The sequence below is a fragment of the Arvicola amphibius genome, chromosome 8 (genome assembly GCF_903992535.2).
Source record: "Arvicola amphibius chromosome 8, mArvAmp1.2, whole genome shotgun sequence".
In the NCBI taxonomy this organism is placed as follows: domain Eukaryota; kingdom Metazoa; phylum Chordata; class Mammalia; order Rodentia; family Cricetidae; genus Arvicola; species Arvicola amphibius.
The window spans coordinates 78,690,197-78,708,361 of NC_052054.1; the positions used below are offsets into that span (position 1 = coordinate 78,690,197).

Here is an 18,165-nt window from a genome sequence, read left to right on the forward strand (position 1 = left end):
GCTCTTACCCTTCCGCGTGGGTTTTGGCCACGAGCCCATTGTGCCTTCGCTCGCTCTTGCGCTGGGACTAGGGCAAGTAACACACATTTTGGGGGAAAACAGGTTTTCTACCCGCCTTGCTTTCGCCTTCCTTAGGGGTTAGGGATTTATCCTGCCCAAATTCAAAGCTCATTGAGCCATGACCAAATGTCCCGAACAAAGAAGTGACCACACCAGACTGGCCTGTGTGTCGTCAGATAGGAGCAGCCCGGAGTAGTGATGCGGAAGCGGAGGGAAGAGTGATCAGGAATGCGATGGGGAAATCCAAGGGTTGAGTGAGCGGGGGTAGGTGAAAACCATTGCATAAGAATCTCATCACACAGGTTCCCTATTCAGCGCGACGGCCAGCCAGGCAGGGGACTGCCTGGAAAAGGTGACAAATCCCTAAAACAGCAGGTTTCCCTGGACTCTGTACAGGAGAACAAATACAATTATATAGAGATCGTAGGGTGAAGATCAGAACCTTAGATAGGATGAACAGACCTAAAGGGGCATGGGCAGAGGAGACACACAAACCACCACCACCACAGAACCATGGAGGGCTTCTGAGAAGAGGGGCCGTAAAAGTTGAATGAATGGGGCAGGACTGACAGGAGTAGAAGACCACCACCAAGATTATTAGAATGATCACATTATCACTGAAAATTGTGCTTTTAGTAGGGAAATGGTGGTGCATGCCTTTAGTAATACCAGCACTCGGGAAGCAGAGGCAGGCAGATCTCTTGAGTTCCAGGCCAGCCTGGTCTACGGAGTGAGTTCAGGAGAACCAGGGCTGTTACACAGAGAAACCCTATGTTGAAACGCCAAAAACAAACAAACAAACAAATAAATAATGCTCTTGGGCCAGCACCTGCCACCAAACCTGATCTCCTGAGTTCTAATCCTGGTGCACACTTGGTGGAAAGAGAGAACTGACTTCCTGAAGTTGTCTGACCTCCAAACTCCAGCCAGGTACTTATCCCGCATGCATAGAGACATTCACACAAATAAATGTGGTGCACTCAGGAGGCAGAGACAGGTAGATCTCTGTAAATTCCAGGCCAGCATGGTCTACAGAGCGAGTTCCAGGACAGGCTTCAAAGCTACAGAGAAAATCCTGTCTCAAAAAAAAACAAAAAAATGATTTAAGAAAAATAAAATAGTGTTCTTGTTATTGTAAAACAAGGTAGGCTTGCTTGCACAAGCCTGTATTCCCAGCAGTCGAAACAGGACTGGGATAGTTCAAAGCCCACCCCAGCAACAAGCAACAACCCGTGTCCCTCAAAAACAAAAAGCAAACAAAACCACCTGGTGTGGGGTGTAGCTCAGTTGGTAGAGTGCTCACCACACATGCAGGAAGTCCTGAGTTTGACCGGGCATACTTGACATCACAGCACTCAGGGTAGGAACTGGAGAACCAGGACAAGTTTAAGTTCATTCTCAGCGAACACAGACCAGCTTGTGCTGATGAAACCCTGCCGAGCAAGAGACAAAGAAGAAAAAAACAAAAACAAAAAACCCTGAAAACTGGGCAGTGTGTTTGGGCTGGGCTGGGATAAATCGAGAGAGCCTTGGAACTGGCAGAGGAGGAAGGACTCAGTGAGAAATCAGCCCCATCGCTGAAGGATAAGGAAAGACAAGGAACAAATATGGCAATCATCAGGAGCAACACATAGGTCTTATTTTTTTTTTAAAGATTTTATGTGGGTGAGTGTTTTGCCTGCATATATGTATGAACACCACACATGTGTGGCTGGTGCCCACAGTACCAGGTGGCTGTGAGCCACCATGTGGATGCTGGGAATCAAACCCCAGTCCTTTGCTCCTTGTTTGGAGACAGGGTTTCTGTGTGGCTCTGTTGTCCTGAAACTCACTAGGTAGACCAGGCTGGCCTTGAGCTCCCAAAGATCTGCCAGTCTCTGTCTCCCGAGTGCTGGGATTAGCAACATGAGCCACTACTCCCCAACACACCGAACATAGTTTTATGCCTGCCATCTTCTTTGTCTTGCCTTGAAGTCCTCAGAACTTCACCCCTCTGGCTTCCCACCAGGGGCTAGTTGTGCCTGTAAACAGCCTTAAGTGGCTGGAGACCGTGGCTGGGGAGAAAAGCACAGAGTCATTCATTCCCTCGATCACTGAAGCATGTACCTGCTCAGCACACATCGTGAGTCAGGCCTCTAATCTCTGCTAACAGAAAGGCTGAGGCAGGAATATCACGATGAGTGCCTGGACAGCCTGGGTCACACAGTGGAGCCTCAGAAAAAGAAACAGCTGGGTACAGCAGTGTCCTCTTTCAACCCCAGCCCTCGGGAGGCAGAGACAGGAGGATCTCTGTGAGCCTGAGACCGTCTGGTGTACATAGCAAGTCCCAGACCAGCTAAGGCTTATGCAGCGAGACCCTGTCTCAAGAGGGCAGGAGCCAGGCCGTGGTGGCATCGAGTCTCAGGTCAACAAGGCTACATTTCCAGACCCTGTCTTATAATAATAAATAATAATAATAATAATAATAATAATGATATAATCATAAATAGGAGGAGGAACGGGGGCTTGTCAGGGAGGAGGGTGGCGATGTGGCTCAGAGGTAGAACACTGAATCCTGAGTAAAGCTTATCATCCCTTGGGACGGGAGTACTGATTGTTTGGAACTGTGCAAATGTCTGGAAAATGACTTTTTGGAGAGGGGCAGGTTGAGACAGAGTCTTTCTATGTAGCTGAAAATGGCTATTGTGTGTGTGTGTGTGTTTATGTATTTGTGTGCACGAGCATGTATCTGTAGTGGGAGTCACACACCAGTATCTGATATTCTTCCATCTGCTTCCACGTTATATTCTGAGACAGCGTCTCTTACTGAACCTACAGTTTGTTGATTCATTAGGCCAGAGAACCCCAGGGTCTACCTGTCTCTAACTCTCCAGAACTATTATTACATGCCGCTTTATTTATTAGATTTATTAAAATTATTAATAAATAATTATTAAGCCGAGATTTATTAAACCGAGCCGGATGATGGTGACAAATGCCTTTAATTCTAGCAGTCAGGAGGCAGAGGCTGTGAGTTCAAGTCCAGCCTGGTCTACAAATCAAGCTCCAGAACAGCCAGGACTATAAGGAGACACCCTGTCTTGAGAAAAGAAAAAAAGATTTATTTTGTTTTTAGGTGTTTGAGAGTTTATGTATGTATGTGTACCATGTGTGTGCCTGCCTGGTGCCTTCATAGATGAGAAGATGTCAGATCCCCCGGAACTGGCATTACAGTTGGCTGTGAGCCACCATGTGGGTGTTGAAAACAGACCTGGGTCCTCTGCGAGAGCAGCCAGCACTTTTAACCAGTGACCCATCCTTCTAACCCCCATGCCAGGCTGTTTATGGGTCTTAGGGATCCACACTCAGGTTCTATCCTGACTAATTACTGACTGCAACAGCTCCTCAGTCCCGCGTGTCCCTTTTTGCCTGTACCCAACATGCAGAATCGAACTCCCTACCTTCGCAAGAGTCCTGGTTGAGAAACAGACAATGGCGCAAATCACGTAAATCAAAAAAAAAAAAAAAAAAAAAAAAAAACTTGAGAAAGTGCTGTTGAACGGAGTTGGGCTCAGGGATAAGACCCTGCTTACTCAGCTTGGAAGAGACCTTGAGCTGGCCCACTATCTCAACAACAATAAAGGAAGCGTGATTCCTGCCTCTTCTGACCCAGGAGAGAAGACCTGCGAGGCCAGGGTCACCCCTTGTCACCCTTGGCAACATTCCTACCCATCCCATTTCACCTTGTCATATTGGAAGTCATGGGCATACTGTACTTAGTGTGTTTGCTCTCTCCCCGAAGTGTGAGCTCCGGGTAGACTGCCTGCTGGGTTCTTTACCACTTGTTTCTGGTACAGTGTCTGATTCGCTGGCTCTTGATAATATTTATTTTTTAAAGTATTTATTCTGTGTGTGAGTGTGTTCCTGAGTGTCTATTTTGCGGGAGCCCTTGGAGGCCAGAAGAGGGCATCAAATCCCCTGGAACTGGAGTTACACCTGGTTGTGAGCCACCATGTGGTGCTGGGAACTGAATCCAGTTCCTCGGCAAGAGCAGCCAGTGCTCTTAACTGATGAACCACCTCCTCGCAAGGTCTCCCCTGCCTCATTTTTTTTTTTTTGAGGTAATTCTTATTATGTAGCTCAGGCTTACCTTGAACTTTCACCTGTCCTCCTGCCTCAACCTAAAGTACTGTCTTTGCCAGCCACTTTGGGCACTGAGATGCATCATGCCTGCTTTAAAGAAATAGTGTGTGTGTGTGTGTGTGTGTGTGTGTGTGTGTGTGTGTGTCTGTGCGTGCGCCCGCGTGTGTACTGGTGCTGTGGCACATGTAGAGGTCTGAGGGACACTTGCAGTTGAGACAGAATCAGGTCCCTAGGCATAGCGCCAAGCCCTTTTAACCAATGGAGCTTTATTTGTTTGTTTTAAAGCAGGGTCTGCAGCTCAGCTCGTCCTGAAACTCAGAAACTCACTACAGAGCCCATGCTCACCTTGAATTCCTGAACCTCCTGCCTCCACCGCCTAAGCGCCAGGGTTACAGGCGGTTGACACCACTCAATGAATACTGTGTGCTGGAGGAAGTGAATTTATGAATGAATGAGGGAGGTAAACTAAATGATAGTTCAAGAGTTAGGCCCAGAAGGCTTAGAACGCTTGATTAGCATTCCTGAGAATTCCTAGGAAACAAAAAAAAGAAAAGAAAAGAAAAAGTTGGGTGTGGCGCGGCTCAAGTCCGGAATCAAAGGACTGAGGAAGTGGAGTCAAGAGGCTTAGGAGTTCAAGACCAGACATGGCTAATTGAGACCCTGTCTTAAAACTCTGAGTAGGCAGGGTCTTATCCCTGAGCCCAACTCCGTGCAACAGCACTTTCTCGAGTTCTTTTTTTATGATTTACGTGATTTGCGCCATTGTCTGTTTCTCAACCAGGACTCTTGCGAAGGTAGGGAGTTCGATTCTGCATGTTGGGTTTCTGGGCGGCCCTGGCGCTCATGCAGTACTCCTCCCTGCCGCCAGAGGGCGCACAGAGCCGACCCCGAGAGCGTGTCCCGGGACCCCGCCCCGGGATATGTACCCCAGTGCGCTCTGAGCTGAGTGTCCCGCCCTCTGCCCCATCTACATCTCGCAGGACCCCGGCTTGAAGCCGGCACACTAGCCTGCTCGCCTTTGCAGGCAGGGAAACTGAGGTCCCGCGGCCGGAGCGGGGCGGGTCCCCGAGCGCGAGCCCCCGCCCCCGGCGGCCCCGCCCCGGCCCGAAAGAGCCCCGAGCTCGAGGCAGAGCGCTAAGTGGGGGACTGCGGGCGGCGGCGCGATGGCAGCGCAGCGGCTGGGCAAGCGCGTGCTGAGCAAGCTTCAGTCCCCGTCGCGGACCCGCGGCCCGGGGGGCAGCCCTAGTGGGCTGCAGAAGCGGCACGCGAGAGTCACCGTCAAGTACGACCGGCGGGAACTGCAGCGACGGCTGGACGTGGAGAAGTGGATCGACGGACGCTTGGAGGAGTTATACCGCGGCAGGGTGAGATCCAGAGGGAATGGGGCTGGGGAAGGGAGATGGCCTGAGACATCGGCCCTCGATGACCCTGGTGTATGCTCACTGGTGCACCAGCTGCTGCACCGGCAGCGATCGTTGCTAGGAGGACACATGCCTTGAGGCCCTGATCTCTGTACTCAGGGGCATCCAGCTTGTAGATACACAGAGAGACTTGCACCTAAGGTTCTCCAGACTTGTGTGTGTCCAAACACCTGGGAAAACCCGGGGTGGGACCCTATACAGGGGATGAGAAAGAATTGGGGGGCCAGAGTCAACATATTGAGAGAGCGGATAGGGAGAGGGGATGTCCTTAAGCCAAACATAGACATGGGTGACAAGGCAGATAGGACAGCAGGGACTCTCAGCGGAGGAAGCACCAGTATACACAGATGACGGAAGTCACAGCCACTCATAGGCACAGCACCAGGAATGAGCCACACAAACTTACAGGAACGCGAATGGCTCAGCTTAAGGGACAGCATGCCCTGCCGTGGACACAATAATAACATCCACACACAACACAATCGCCCTCAGCGCCGAGTGAAGAGTTCCAGCTGTACAGAGATGTGTATCAGTTTAAGCTGTAGCTCCAAGCTCCATAGCTCTCCTGGGACACAAAGTGAATCAGGTTTCAAGGGGTCGTCCATTATCTGCTGACAACAAACCCAAGGACAGATGCCACAGCCCTGTAGACACACACATCTGTGGAAACTGTAGTCACGACTGGACCTGCCAAGGGTGCTTCAGGAATTAAGACCTTTAGAAACCGTGCTGGTCGTGGCGGCTAATGCCTGTGACCTCAGCCCTTGGGAGGTGAAGGCAACCTTGGATAAGGAGAGACCCTGTCCAAAAAAATCCAAAACAAGCCTGGCAGTGGCGGCACACACCTTCTAGACTCGGCACTTGGGAGGCAGAGGCAGGTGGGTATTTGTGAATTCAAGGCCAGCCGCGGGCTACGTGTGTTCCAGACCAGCCTAAGATATCTAGGCCCTATCTTAAAATAAATAAATAAATAAATAAATAAATAAATAAATAAATAAATAAATACATCGATAAAGATGGTCCCTACAGCTGACCATGTCCAAACTGAGATAGTCAAACCTAAGCAGCAGACACACGAGATACATTCACTCAGATCATGTAGGCCTCTGAACAAAGCAACCTCCACGAGGCCCCTCTGTCTATGGCCCAGCACACGTAGCCGCCAGAGGCCTCATTCTGCCCACAGGACAGCACCCCCTCACCCTCACTCCCCAGCTGGGCAGCCAGAGGCTGGGGCCCAGGACAGCTGGATCTTGTCCCCATCGTGACCAGATAGCTTTTGTACCACTGTTCCACAGCTCTAGCCCTGCCTTGGTGTTCACTTCAACGATCCAGCAGCCTGCAGTGTAGCCCAGAGAGGCCTGGCTGGACCTAAGCCCAGAAGCCCTTCTGGTCCCCAGGGGAAGGGGCCCGCCCCAGCAGGCTCCCCTCCCCCACACCCACTGCGGCTAAGTGAGACTTGCCCTTGAAAGGGCAGAAGCCAACCTGAATCCCAGAATCTGACATTCCGAGACTCGACTGGGCCTGCTTTGCCGAGTAGGAACCGCAGCCAAGGACAGAGCCCTGTGCCAGCCCCAAGGCCCCCAGGGCTGAGCCAAGGGTGCAGGCATGGGGCTGGTACCAGGGCCTGGGCCTCCATCCACCCATCTGTCACCCCACCCCACCCCCAACCCCCAGATGTCCGCCTCAGTGGAGCTGTCCCTGCCTCCCACATTATTGCAGCAGGCCCAGCTGGGCCTGGGGTTGATGGAGTACCTCCAGAGCCCTGGACAAAGGCTGTGGAGGAGGGCCAGGGAGACATGGGCCCTGAGCAGCCTGCTCTCCCTGGCCTTAGGAAGCAGATATGCCCGATGAGGTCAACATTGATGAGCTGTTGCAATTGGACAGTGAAGACGAGAGAAGCCGCAAAATCCAGGTAGGTGGGGAGAAAGGAGAAAGCTGCCCCTGCCCTCCCCAGTCCAACATTTTGCAGGGCCCTAAACAGACTAGCCCAAGTTGGCATGTTTATTAAACACGTCTCTGCCAGACACTAAATCCTCTGCAAAACACTGTAAAGTAGACACGTTTACCACCATAAGGAAAGTGAAGTCCAGAGAGGTAGAACTATTTGCTCAGGGTCACACAGCTCTTCTTGACTAGAGAGAGCTAGGAGCCAAGCCTGGCCGCCAGGTCCTTCACCTCGGTCCCTGCTGCAGAGGCTTGGCTTTCTAGCCTTCTGAGCTGCTGGTGGTTTAGCCCTGCCTCTGTCCAACTTGAAGCCACAAGGGTAGTTTTGGCAGTCTTTTGTCTTGCTCCCTTGGGGGAAGGGGAGGGCCTCTGATGGAATAGGTGTCAGTCATTTACTGGTTTTTGTTTCTTTTTTCTGTCGTTCGCCCACCCACCCACCCACCCACCCAAAGGGACTCTTGAAGTCCTGCAGGAACCCCACGGAGGTGAGTTTCTGTCCTTACAGATTGGTCCCCTCACCTTTATCGGGGAAGCAGAGGCGGGCCTAGGGGACTCCAGGGGGAGCCCCCATCTCTGTCCTGTTCTTTGTCATCCTTGTCTCCTCCTCCCACCTCCCATCTGCCACCAGCTCTGCAGGCAGCTGCCTCAGAGCCCCTCCCCCGAGCGAGCGGCTCCAGTTTCGGCCCATATGGTGCCTGCCCTTACTAGTTTTCCTGGTTGTCTGAGGTGGGGGGATCACCCTCTCTCCATCTCTGTCCCCCTGTGACTGCCTCTACTATCCTGGGGTTCTCTGTCTACCTCTTGGGGGCCTCCCATCCTGCAGGTCCTGGAACTGGCCGCTGCAACCACTCCCACTTCCTTCTCTGCTTTAAAAGGGAAAATATTCATGGTTCTCCCCTCTGCTCCTAGCTGCCTGAGGGACAAACGTCACTGCCTGTCAATCTGCCTGGACTGGCTCAGACCTGGTCTCTGGGGACTGTTTCTCACCATGAGAAACATCTCTCTGAGGCTGTGTCTGTCTAGAATTCTCTCAGGTCTGGGTCTTAGATTGTCTCTCCATCTCTCTTTATTGCATTTTTTGTGTACATGTGTTTTGCCTTCATGTATGTCCGTGTACCACCACACGCATACCTGGTGTCCATGGGGACCGGACGGAAGAGGGTGTTGAGCCCCCCGGAACTTACAGATTGTGAGCTGCTGTGTGGGTGCTGGGAGCTGAACCTGAGTCCTCTGGAAGAGCAACAAGTGCTCTTAACCCCTGAGCCCTCTTCCACACACCCTGCTCCCCTTTTTTTGAGATTGGGTCTCAGCATGTAAATTCACAGCAATTCTCCTACCTCAGATACGATCACTGACTCAGGCAGTAATAGCAGCTTCCCCCCATCTTTCTACTCACCCTCCCCCCACTTCTCCTGTGTATCTTAGTCTCCCTCTCCTCCCGGCTTGGCTCCAGCTCCTGCTTGAGTAAACTGATGCCTGACGAGGCGCTGGCATGGGGTGGGAGTCCTGTCTCCTGCTCCGTTCTCAGAACCCTGTTCTGTCCTCAGGACTTCGTACAGGAGCTGCTGGCCAAGCTGCGGGGCCTGCACAAGCAGCCAGGCTTCCCACAGTCCAGCCGCTCAGATGACCCCAGCCTGAGCCCCCGCCAGGACCGGGCCCACACCGCCCCACCCTGACTGCCTCCTGCCTCTGTATTCCACCCCCGAACGCCCAGGTTGTTTCTAAGTTGTATTTAATGGTCCTGTAACTGCCTCCTGTGTTTGGCTTTTCCTCTCCCCGGTGCTACTAGACTTCGGCAGCCCCAGCCCTTGGTCCCCAAGCCACAGCTGGCCTTGACAGATGGAGAAACATTCCTCCCAGCCACAAAGCCTGAGAACATACCCTGCTGACCCTGAGGTGTCCCGGAGACTCACATCCTGTCCCCACCTCCCCGCAAAGGGACTCAGTCCCAGCTCGTATGGGGAAGGCCAGGCCAGATCCCTGGGCCACAGGGGATGTGGAGATGCTCACAGCCCACTGTGACCCCTATCATTTCCCCATAGGGCGTCACACGTCTGTGAGGCCATCAATACATGGAGAATGTGTTTGGTGTAGCTGTTGGCGTTGAAACTACAGACCAGCAGTAAACATTAAAATGGTGAGGGAGAGTGAGAGAGAGATGTGCACAAGACGCTTAAGTACCAGGGGTGGGAAGGGCTATTGGCCCTTGGGGTGGGGAAGCAGAACCATAGGGCCAATGGGGGGCTTGCTTAGAAACCTCCAGTGAGAGACTGGGGCATGGCTCAGCAGCAGAGCACCTACTTAACATAAATGAGATTCTAGTTCCATTCCCAGCAATGCCAAAATAATGAAGGAAGGAAGTCTGAGAGGGCTTCCTGGAAAAGGCAGCATTAAAGCACATCTTACACAGGCTATTTCAACCACATCTGCATACTGAACTTGGAAGCAGAGTGGCTGCTATTGGGGTAATGTCAACTATTGATCAGGATGGGCAGTGTCCCTAAGTTCGGGAGGGAAGTCTACTGCTCAAGGGTTATGGATGCCTTCCGTACAGAGCTATAGGGTGTCCTGGAGGGGTCTCAGAAGCAGACAGCGGCTATTTAACCCCCGCCTATGTGCGATGAGATGGAGTGGCTGCCACGCTGAGCCCTGGTCCCAAAGACGGGACGTTTAGGGAAACATCTCACCCTTCTCTCTAGTGAGATTGCCCACCAGCTGCTCTCCAGGATCAGAGCTCCTGCCTGGGGATCTGAACCCCAAACCAGCAAGGAAAGATGGGCTAACATCTGGGACACCCTGATTCAGCCCTGCTGCTGGCCTCGCTGTCTCCACACAGACTCTTAGGCTTCCTCCTCAGTGCAAAGGGTTGGGTGGGGGTGGGGGATCTCCAGTGGCTCCTGTCACCTAGGCTGCTGTCCCAGGACACTGCGTGAGCCGGGGCACCCTCTACTTCCTTTTCACAGAACCTGTTTTTGGTTCCTCATGGTCGTGGAGGTGACAAACCCCAGGTTCAAACCCTGGGTGTTCTTAGCTTCCTATAGAAAACAAGAACCTCACCAATGAGGCCCAGGTCACCAGTACCAGTTGCTAAAAGTCGCATGGCAGGGGCATGATGGCACTGGGCTTCAATCCCAGCACTCGGGAGGCAGCGACAGGTGGGTCTCTGTGAGTTCAAGGCTAGCCTAGTCTACAGAGCAAGGACAGCCTGGGCTACACAGAGAAACCCTGTCTCAAAAAGAAAATAAAAGCTGAAGTGGAGGACAGTGTTCTGCGGTCCTGGTATTTGGGGCAGGGTCAGGATGGGGTTAATGGCTGGGTTCTGTAGCCTGGCCCTTTGTCAGATAAGTTAATAAAAATGAAAAGGAACCCCCACAATGGCTCAGCTGGTAAAGGTGCTCGCTGCTCAGCCTGAGGACTTGAGTTCAATCCCTGGGACCCACATGATGGAATAAAAGAGCCAACTCCCGCGCACTGTCCCTTTGACCCCTTCATGTGTGCTTGCTGTGCAGGAATTTGAGATCCTCCTGGTCTACATAGGGAGTTCCAGGCTAGCTATGCTTGCACGGTGAGACCTTGTCTCAGAAAAGGGGGGAGCACTGGGGAGATGGTTCAGAAGCTGAGTGCCCTGCTGCCCTTCCAGGGGACTCAGGTTCAGTTCCCAGCACCCACATGGCAGCTCTCAACCGGCAACAGATCCAGAGAATCTGATGCCATTTTCTGCCCTCCCTGAGCACCAAGTACCACACATACGTGCACACGAGTAAGGGTTTTTGTTGTTGTTGTTGTTTTGTTTTTCGAGACAGGGTTTCTCTGTGCAGCCCTGACTTTTCTGGAACTTGCTCTGTAGACCAGGTTGGCCTCTAATTCACAGAGATCCTCCTGCCTCTGTCTCCTGAGCTCTGGGATTAAAGGCATGCACCACTGCCCGCCTATGAGTATGTTTTTAAAAAGAGGTATAGTTTGAAGATGCTCTGGGAGGCGGCCGCTCGCCGGGCACACATCTGTTCTTGGTCTCAAACCCTGGCACTGCAACAAACCGAAAAATTCTGCTTGAGTTCAGATGCCACCCGCACTGCGCCTTGGCTGCGTGATCTTGAGAAGTTCCATGAGAGCGCAGAATCTCCACACCTGCATCTGTGAATAAAGACAATTAAAACAGCACCCACTCCCGAGGGCCGTGAGGCTTCCCGGAGAAATAAGGCATGTGAACATAAACCCTGACATGGTGGAAAGGGGACAGTCGCCTTACCAGGAAGGAACTCCCTGGGGAGCCGTACATCACATGCCCTGTGGTGTGATGTCCGAGGTTCACCATGCTCTCTCACTGGGGCACCAGCAACCCCCACAGCCTGTCTGCTTCTCAGGGTAGAACAACACCCTTTCTCACCTTCACTGTCCAGTCTCCACCCACCCTGTTCCCTCTTCCCCTTTCCTCCAAAATCGTCTTTCCCCAACTTTGATAAAAACCCATTTCAGCCGCTGGAGAGTTGGCTCAGTGACACCTGTCAACAATTAGGACAACCCAAGTGCCCTTCTCAGGACCCCCATGGTGGGAGGAGAGCGCACTTCTGTGGATTGTCCTCTGACCTCCACATACGCCCTCTCCCAAATAAATATTTTTCAAAAACCAATTTTTGGCAGTGTCCTCAGTAGTTAGTGTTCCATTCTTCCTTTGCTTTGTCCTTGATCTGATGATCTGACTTTTTAAACGTTTATTTAGATACATGAATGTTTTGCCTGTTGTATGTCTGCACCACGTGTGTGCCTGGTGCCCAAAGACCTCAGGAGACGGTGTCAAAGCCCCTGGCACTGGTATTGCAGATGATGTGAGCTCCACATGGGTACGTGGGTACTGGGAGTGGAACCTGGGTCCTCTGGAAGAGCATCCAGTGCTCTTAATGTCTGAACCATCTTTCCAGCCCCCAAATAAATATTTTAAAAGTAATTTATGTGAACGCCTTTAATCCCAGCACTTGGGAGACAGAGGCAGGCAGATCTCTGTGAGTTCGAGGCAGCCTGGTCTACAGAGTGAGTTCCAGGACAGCTAGGACTGCACAGAGAACCCAGATGAAAAAAAATTGTCCCCTCTCTCTGCTCTGTCCTTTTATTGACGTCGTCCACACCCTGGCTTCTTTCCCATAGGACTTGCCACCGTGCTTTCCCGAGTCCCAAATCCTCCTGGCAGCACTGCCATGGAACACATGTTGTTAGAATTAACCTGATTAATTTCTTCCATCAAATTTAGTGTGCCGCCAAACTACCCATGAGTTTGTTTTGAGATTCAGTGCAGTCCCGTCTCCTGCAGCACCCGTTAGAAGACGCTTGCTATCAGTGCCCCCTAGTGGCCACATTTACCTGACGGCAGCTTATGCTGACATGAAGTCTCCTCCTGGCTATTTGAGCCTTTCCTGGCCTCCCTTCCTCCCTCCCTTTCTTCCCTCCCTTCTCTCCTATCCATCCTTTGTCTGGGTCTCATGTTGCCCAGGCTAGCCTCAAACTTCCTATTTAGCAGAGGATGACTCTGAACCCCCATTCTCCTGCATCTGGCATGATGCGTCTTGCCTGGTTTTGGGAATTAGTTTTTCACTATATATAATATTTCAAAAACAGGTGTGGGTCAATCCCAGAACTCTGGAGGCTGGGACAAGATCTCAAGTTCAAGGCCAGCCTGAGATATAGCCAGAGTCTGAAATCTAAGTGCTGAAGATGTTGCTTAGCTTAGCATTTTCCAGGCCCTTGGTTTGACCTTTGTCACTGAAAAAAGAAAGACAATCAGATTTATTTTAACTTAGTTTCCAAAGTTTCACTTCAAGTCCATCTGGTTCTGCTTCCTATTGCTTTGTGCCTGAGGTGAGACAGGGCATCTTGGCAGAGGGTGCAGGAGCCAGAGGAGACTACTCTCCTCCTGGTGTCCCTGAAGCAGTGCAAGCCGGGAAAGGATGAGGAATAAGACACTCTATGAGGGCCTGTCCCCAGTGGTCTACTCCCTCCAACCAGGCCTCCTAAAGCTCCCAGTGGATTAATCCATTGATACTAGTGTCCATGCTGTAACACCAGGCTGGGGTAGAACTTTCTCTGTAGTCTAGGCTGTTCTAGACCGCACTGAGTAGCCCAGGCTGAACCTTCTTGAATTTGAAGTGACCCCTCCTGCCTTTTTGTTTGTTTGTTTGTTTTTGTTTTTCGAGATAGGGTTTCTCTGTGTATCCCTGGCTGTCCCTAAACTTACTCTGTAGACCAGGCTGGCCTTGAACTCAGAGTCCACCTGTCTCTGCTTCCCGAGTGTTGAAATTAAAGGCCTGCACCTCCACCACTCGGCAGCCTTAGCCTCTTAAGTGAATGGGTCGCAGGTGTTAGCCACCATGCTTGGGACATGGTCTCATTATGCCGCCCAGACTGGCATCTAGTTTGAAATCCCCTGCCTCAGCATCCCCCACGCTCGGCTTACTCCACATTCATCTCCGCCGCTCCTTCCCTCTGCTGCAGTTTGCTGGAACACAGATGTCTCTTCCACTCTGCCTGGCCATGGGTTTGCATTTCCTACCTTCCCTCTGCAAGGATGTCAGGGTCTCCATGGTGCTAGACTGTAGTCACACCCGGAACCCAGCACCGCCACGTGTATGCCAGTGCTTTGAGCTATGCCTGGGATTTCTTCCCTTTCCTGCAGGCACTCAGCCACTTGCTCTGATCGCCCTTTCTGTCCTGCTGCTCCTCCTGTCTGTCCAGCGGCTGCCAGCCCCGGTCTCCATTCTCCATTCTAGCCGTGCTTCTCATGTGAGTTCTCTGCTGACTTCCGTCTGCACACCATACGCCATCCCGACTCTGGCTGTCTCTCCCACCTGCCTGTGGCCTCCAGACCAACCCAACAAGCTCAACACACTGGACATTGTACAACATGGTGTCTCCCACATGGGCTCCAGTCCAGGCTGTCCTAGCTCAGGGCACGGCACCTCTGTCCCTCCAGCTGCACTAGCCACACATCTGAGTCATCTTTATCATCCAAAGACTTGCTGCTTTGTGCCCCCAAATTCTCTATGCATGAACCCTGTCCATTCTGCACAGCAGGCAGAGTAACTGCCCCCAGCGACCACAGACCCGAGTCACATAGAAGGAACCGGAGTCTCAGCAGATGCGAATGGGCAGCGAATAATTTCTTCTATGTTATGGACAGGGTTTATTGTAGTTTAGTCCGGCTCCCAAATTGATATATTGCCACAACCTGGCTGGGACTTGGCCTGGCAGGGGTGATGAGGGAATTGAAGAAAGGGCAAACATGGCGGGGTAGTGGTGGTACACCTTTAATCCCAGCACTCAGGAGTTCAAGGCCAGCCTGGTCTACAGAGTGAATTCCAGGAAGGCTCCAAAGCTACAGAGAAACCTTGCCTCAACCAGGGCCGGGTGGGCTGTGCTCGCCCTTAATATTCAACAGCTCAGACTCTGTTGTCTGAGGCACAGGGGAAGGGTTAGCCCATGTCAGTGGGAGGTCTCTGCAGGCGCGCAGTCTCAGGTTGCAGCTGTCCTGGAGGAAGAAGTTACAGTTGCTGGTTTCACATACACTGTCAACACTTGCATTTGGAGCAAAGGAAGGTTTGCCATCCCTCTGAACCCAGCCTTGAGGGAAGTGCTTTGCCACTCCTACGGGCCTGGGGCCTGAGGTATTGGGGTTCTTGATGTGGCTGTGCCTATGTCAAGCAACATAATTCACTCAGGACTTCTTTCACCCTTAACACATTCATTCAAGGCTTCCTGAGGCACCCCCCCTCTATATATATATGTATATATATAACATATTTTATATATTATATATCTATCTATATCTATCTGTGCACATATATACTTATACACACAGACATATATATGTTTTTGTTTTTAAGACAGAGTTTCACTGCTGCTTTGGAACCTGTCCTGGACCTCTCTCTGTAGACCAGGCTGCCCTCAAACTCATAGAGATCCACCTGCCTCTGCTTCCTGAGTGCTGGTGCGCCACCACCTCAGCACCCCAGAATATTATAGAGGATGGTCTTGAACTCCTGCTCCTCCAATCTCTACCTCCCAAGCCCTGGGTCTGCAGGTATAAAACCACCTCTGTGCCTAGCTGTACACAGGAGCCTATGATGCCGGGGTGGGGAGCAGACTCGGTGCCCAGGCTCTAAGTAGGGCTGGAGGTTCAGAACTGAGTCTGTGTCTTCCTGGTTGCCCCCAGTGTTTGGGATTTGGCTTCTCCATGCCAGACTCAAGAACTGGCTCTGCAGGACAAAGACTGAGCCACAGTGCCCTCTGGTGGCCAGTCCTTTCGATTCCCGATTGAAGAGAAATAACCAAAGGTTTAAAATACCTTTAAACCCAACCCTCAGAGAGGGTGAGGGGCAGAGGCAAGAGGCAGACAGATCCCTGAGTGTACAGAGGGTGTTCCTGGACAGTCAGGGCTACACAGAGAAATCCTGTGTCATAAAACATAAAACAAACAAACAAAAGCCAGGCGGTGGTGGCACATGCCTTTAATCCCAGCACTGGGGAGGCAGCGGCAGGCGGATCTCTGTGAGTTTGAGGCCAGTCTGGTCTACAGAGTGAGTGCCAGGACAGGCTCCAAAGTTACACAGAGAAACCCTGTCTTGAAAAACCAAACTAAAACAAAAAAAAATAATAATAAAAGTAAAAATTTTTATTGCTCGTCCCCAATACTTGAGAGACAGAATGATCAACCATCAAGGTTGATAGATCAGAACAGGGACCTTGCTCAGTGATCAGGATCAGGGGACAGCCTCAAAGGTATTCATACACAGGTCAGCCAGAAACAGAAACACATCATTTTCAGGCAGCTGGGTCAGACCTCCTGAGAGGTATCCCATAATACTCTGGGGATAAGTAAAGTAAAGACACCTATCCATAATCTGCTCTGGACCAGGGATCCGTTCCTCCAACTTGCTATGCAGCCAGCTTCCAGACTTGCTATGCGGCCTCAGCTTCCAGAGCACTGCCTAGTAACCTTTCCCTTCTCTGCCTGGGACTCTCCGTGGGACATCCCTAACACAGCAGCCTCCACCCTGCCCCCAACTCAGGCTGTCCCAGCTCTGTGGTAGAGTATAGCTGACCACCTTACTTGTGCCTGCTGGGTTCTGGGTTTGTGTCTCAGAGATGAACAGGGGGAAGGATAGTGGGGCAGGGGACTAACTGGGAATTACACTCATTCATTCAGGCAGTGAGAATTTAGCCATAACCATGACTGGAACAACAAACCCTTAGGAGAAACAGGGATTTGTTTGTTTGTTTGTTTGTTTTTCCTGAGACAGGGTTTCTCTATATAGCCCTGAATCTTGTTCTGTTGACCAGGCTGGCCTTGAACTAAGAGATCTACCTGCCTTTGCTTCCTGAGTGCTGGGATTAAAGGTACAAGTTACCTCCACCCCTGAGAAACAACATTCTAATGAGTGGAGTCAGAGAGTAAATTAAAAGATTATATATAATGTAATATAACAAAGTTCAGAAAAAGAGTTATTAGCTGGGTCTGGTAGCACAGACCTGCAATTTAGCAGGCACAAGAGATGAATAATGAATTAAAAGCCTGCTTAGGCCACAGCGTGAGTTCAAGACCATCCTGGTCAACCTAGTGAGATCCTATGTCAAATAAAAGGTTAAAAAGGAAGGCCAATGTGCTGGCTCAGTGGGCAAAAGCCTTTGCCACCCAGCCTGAGTTCTATCTCTGGGACTCAGATGGCAGAAGAGATTCTCCTTTGGTAAGTTGTCCTCTGACCCCCACACTAGCACTATGAACTGGGACGGGGTGCTGAGTGAGCATTCACATGTGCACACAAAATTAGTTAGGTATAGCCAGGCGTGGTGGCACACACCTTTAATCCCAGCACTCGGGAGGCAGAGGTAGACAGATCTCTGTGAGTTCGAGGCCAACCTGGTCAAATTCCAGGACAGGCTTCAAAGCTACACAGAGAAACCCTGTCTCAAAAAACCATAAATAAATAAATAAATAAATAATTACATATAAATTTTAAAAAGTAAGACTGGAGAGATGATAGGTCAATCCTGAAGCCCCAAGTTCTATTTCCAGGACCCATCCGATGGATGGAGATCCCTGTTAATTGTTTTTTTTAAATATTTATTTATTTATTATGTATACAATATTCTGTCTGTATGCCTGCAGGCCAGAAGAGGGCACCAGACCCCATTACAGATGGTTGTGAGCCACTATGTGGTTGCTGGGAATTGAACTCAGGACCTTTGGAAGAGCAGGCAATGCTCTTAACCTCTGAGCCACCTCTCTAGTCCCTGTTAACTGTTGTTTGAGGGTTTGGGATGATGGGATTTACTCATGGGTGTGGTGTGCTCTAAGAAAGAGCTGGGGGAATGGATCTCACTTGGAACACAATCTACGTTCTTCCTAGTGACCTATGAGACCTCCCACCATAGGGGTGGGTCCTTGCTCATCTCAAACTTGTTTCATTTTTCATTCACTAACAGTAACTTTCATTTTTAAGATTTAGTTTTAGATTCATTTATTTTATTTTTCTATGTATCAGTGTTTGCGTTCAGGGGTGTGTGTGAGCCTTCTGTGTGTTTGGTGTCCACAGAGACCAGAAGACGATGTCAGACTGTGGGCAGTCCA

The 18,165-nt window shown here is 51.0% G+C and overlaps 1 protein-coding gene across 2 annotated transcripts; it reads left to right on the top strand.

Annotated features, from left to right (window-relative positions):
• The first annotated feature begins 5,345 nt into the window (after nt 1-5,345).
• On the top strand, nt 5,346-9,226 carry Ppp1r14a (protein phosphatase 1 regulatory inhibitor subunit 14A). 2 transcript variants are annotated; one of them, XM_038340802.1, is made up of 4 exons: nt 5,346-5,546; nt 7,438-7,518; nt 8,003-8,035; nt 9,098-9,226. In XM_038340802.1, exons 1-4 carry the CDS (start codon nt 5,346-5,348, stop codon nt 9,224-9,226), a joined length of 444 nt encoding a protein of 147 aa, XP_038196730.1. The 2 variants fall into 2 exon arrangements, with proteins under 2 accessions (XP_038196730.1, XP_038196731.1); XM_038340803.1 differs by lacking the exon at nt 7,438-7,518.
• Nucleotides 9,227-18,165: the final 8,939 nt, after the last annotated feature.

What these genes read in the sequence shown, in the direction of transcription:
- Ppp1r14a (XM_038340802.1), top strand. Translation starts at nt 5,346, where the DNA reads ATGGCAGCGCAGCGGCTGGGCAAGCGCGTGCTGAGCAAGCTTCAGTCC. An exon ending in AGAGAAGCCGCAAAATCCAG is followed by an intron (nt 7,519 to 8,002) that starts GTAGGTGGGGAG and finishes ACCCACCCAAAG; the next exon opens with GGACTCTTGAAGTCCTGCAG. An exon ending in CCTGCAGGAACCCCACGGAG is followed by an intron (nt 8,036 to 9,097) that starts GTGAGTTTCTGT and finishes TTCTGTCCTCAG; the next exon opens with GACTTCGTACAGGAGCTGCT.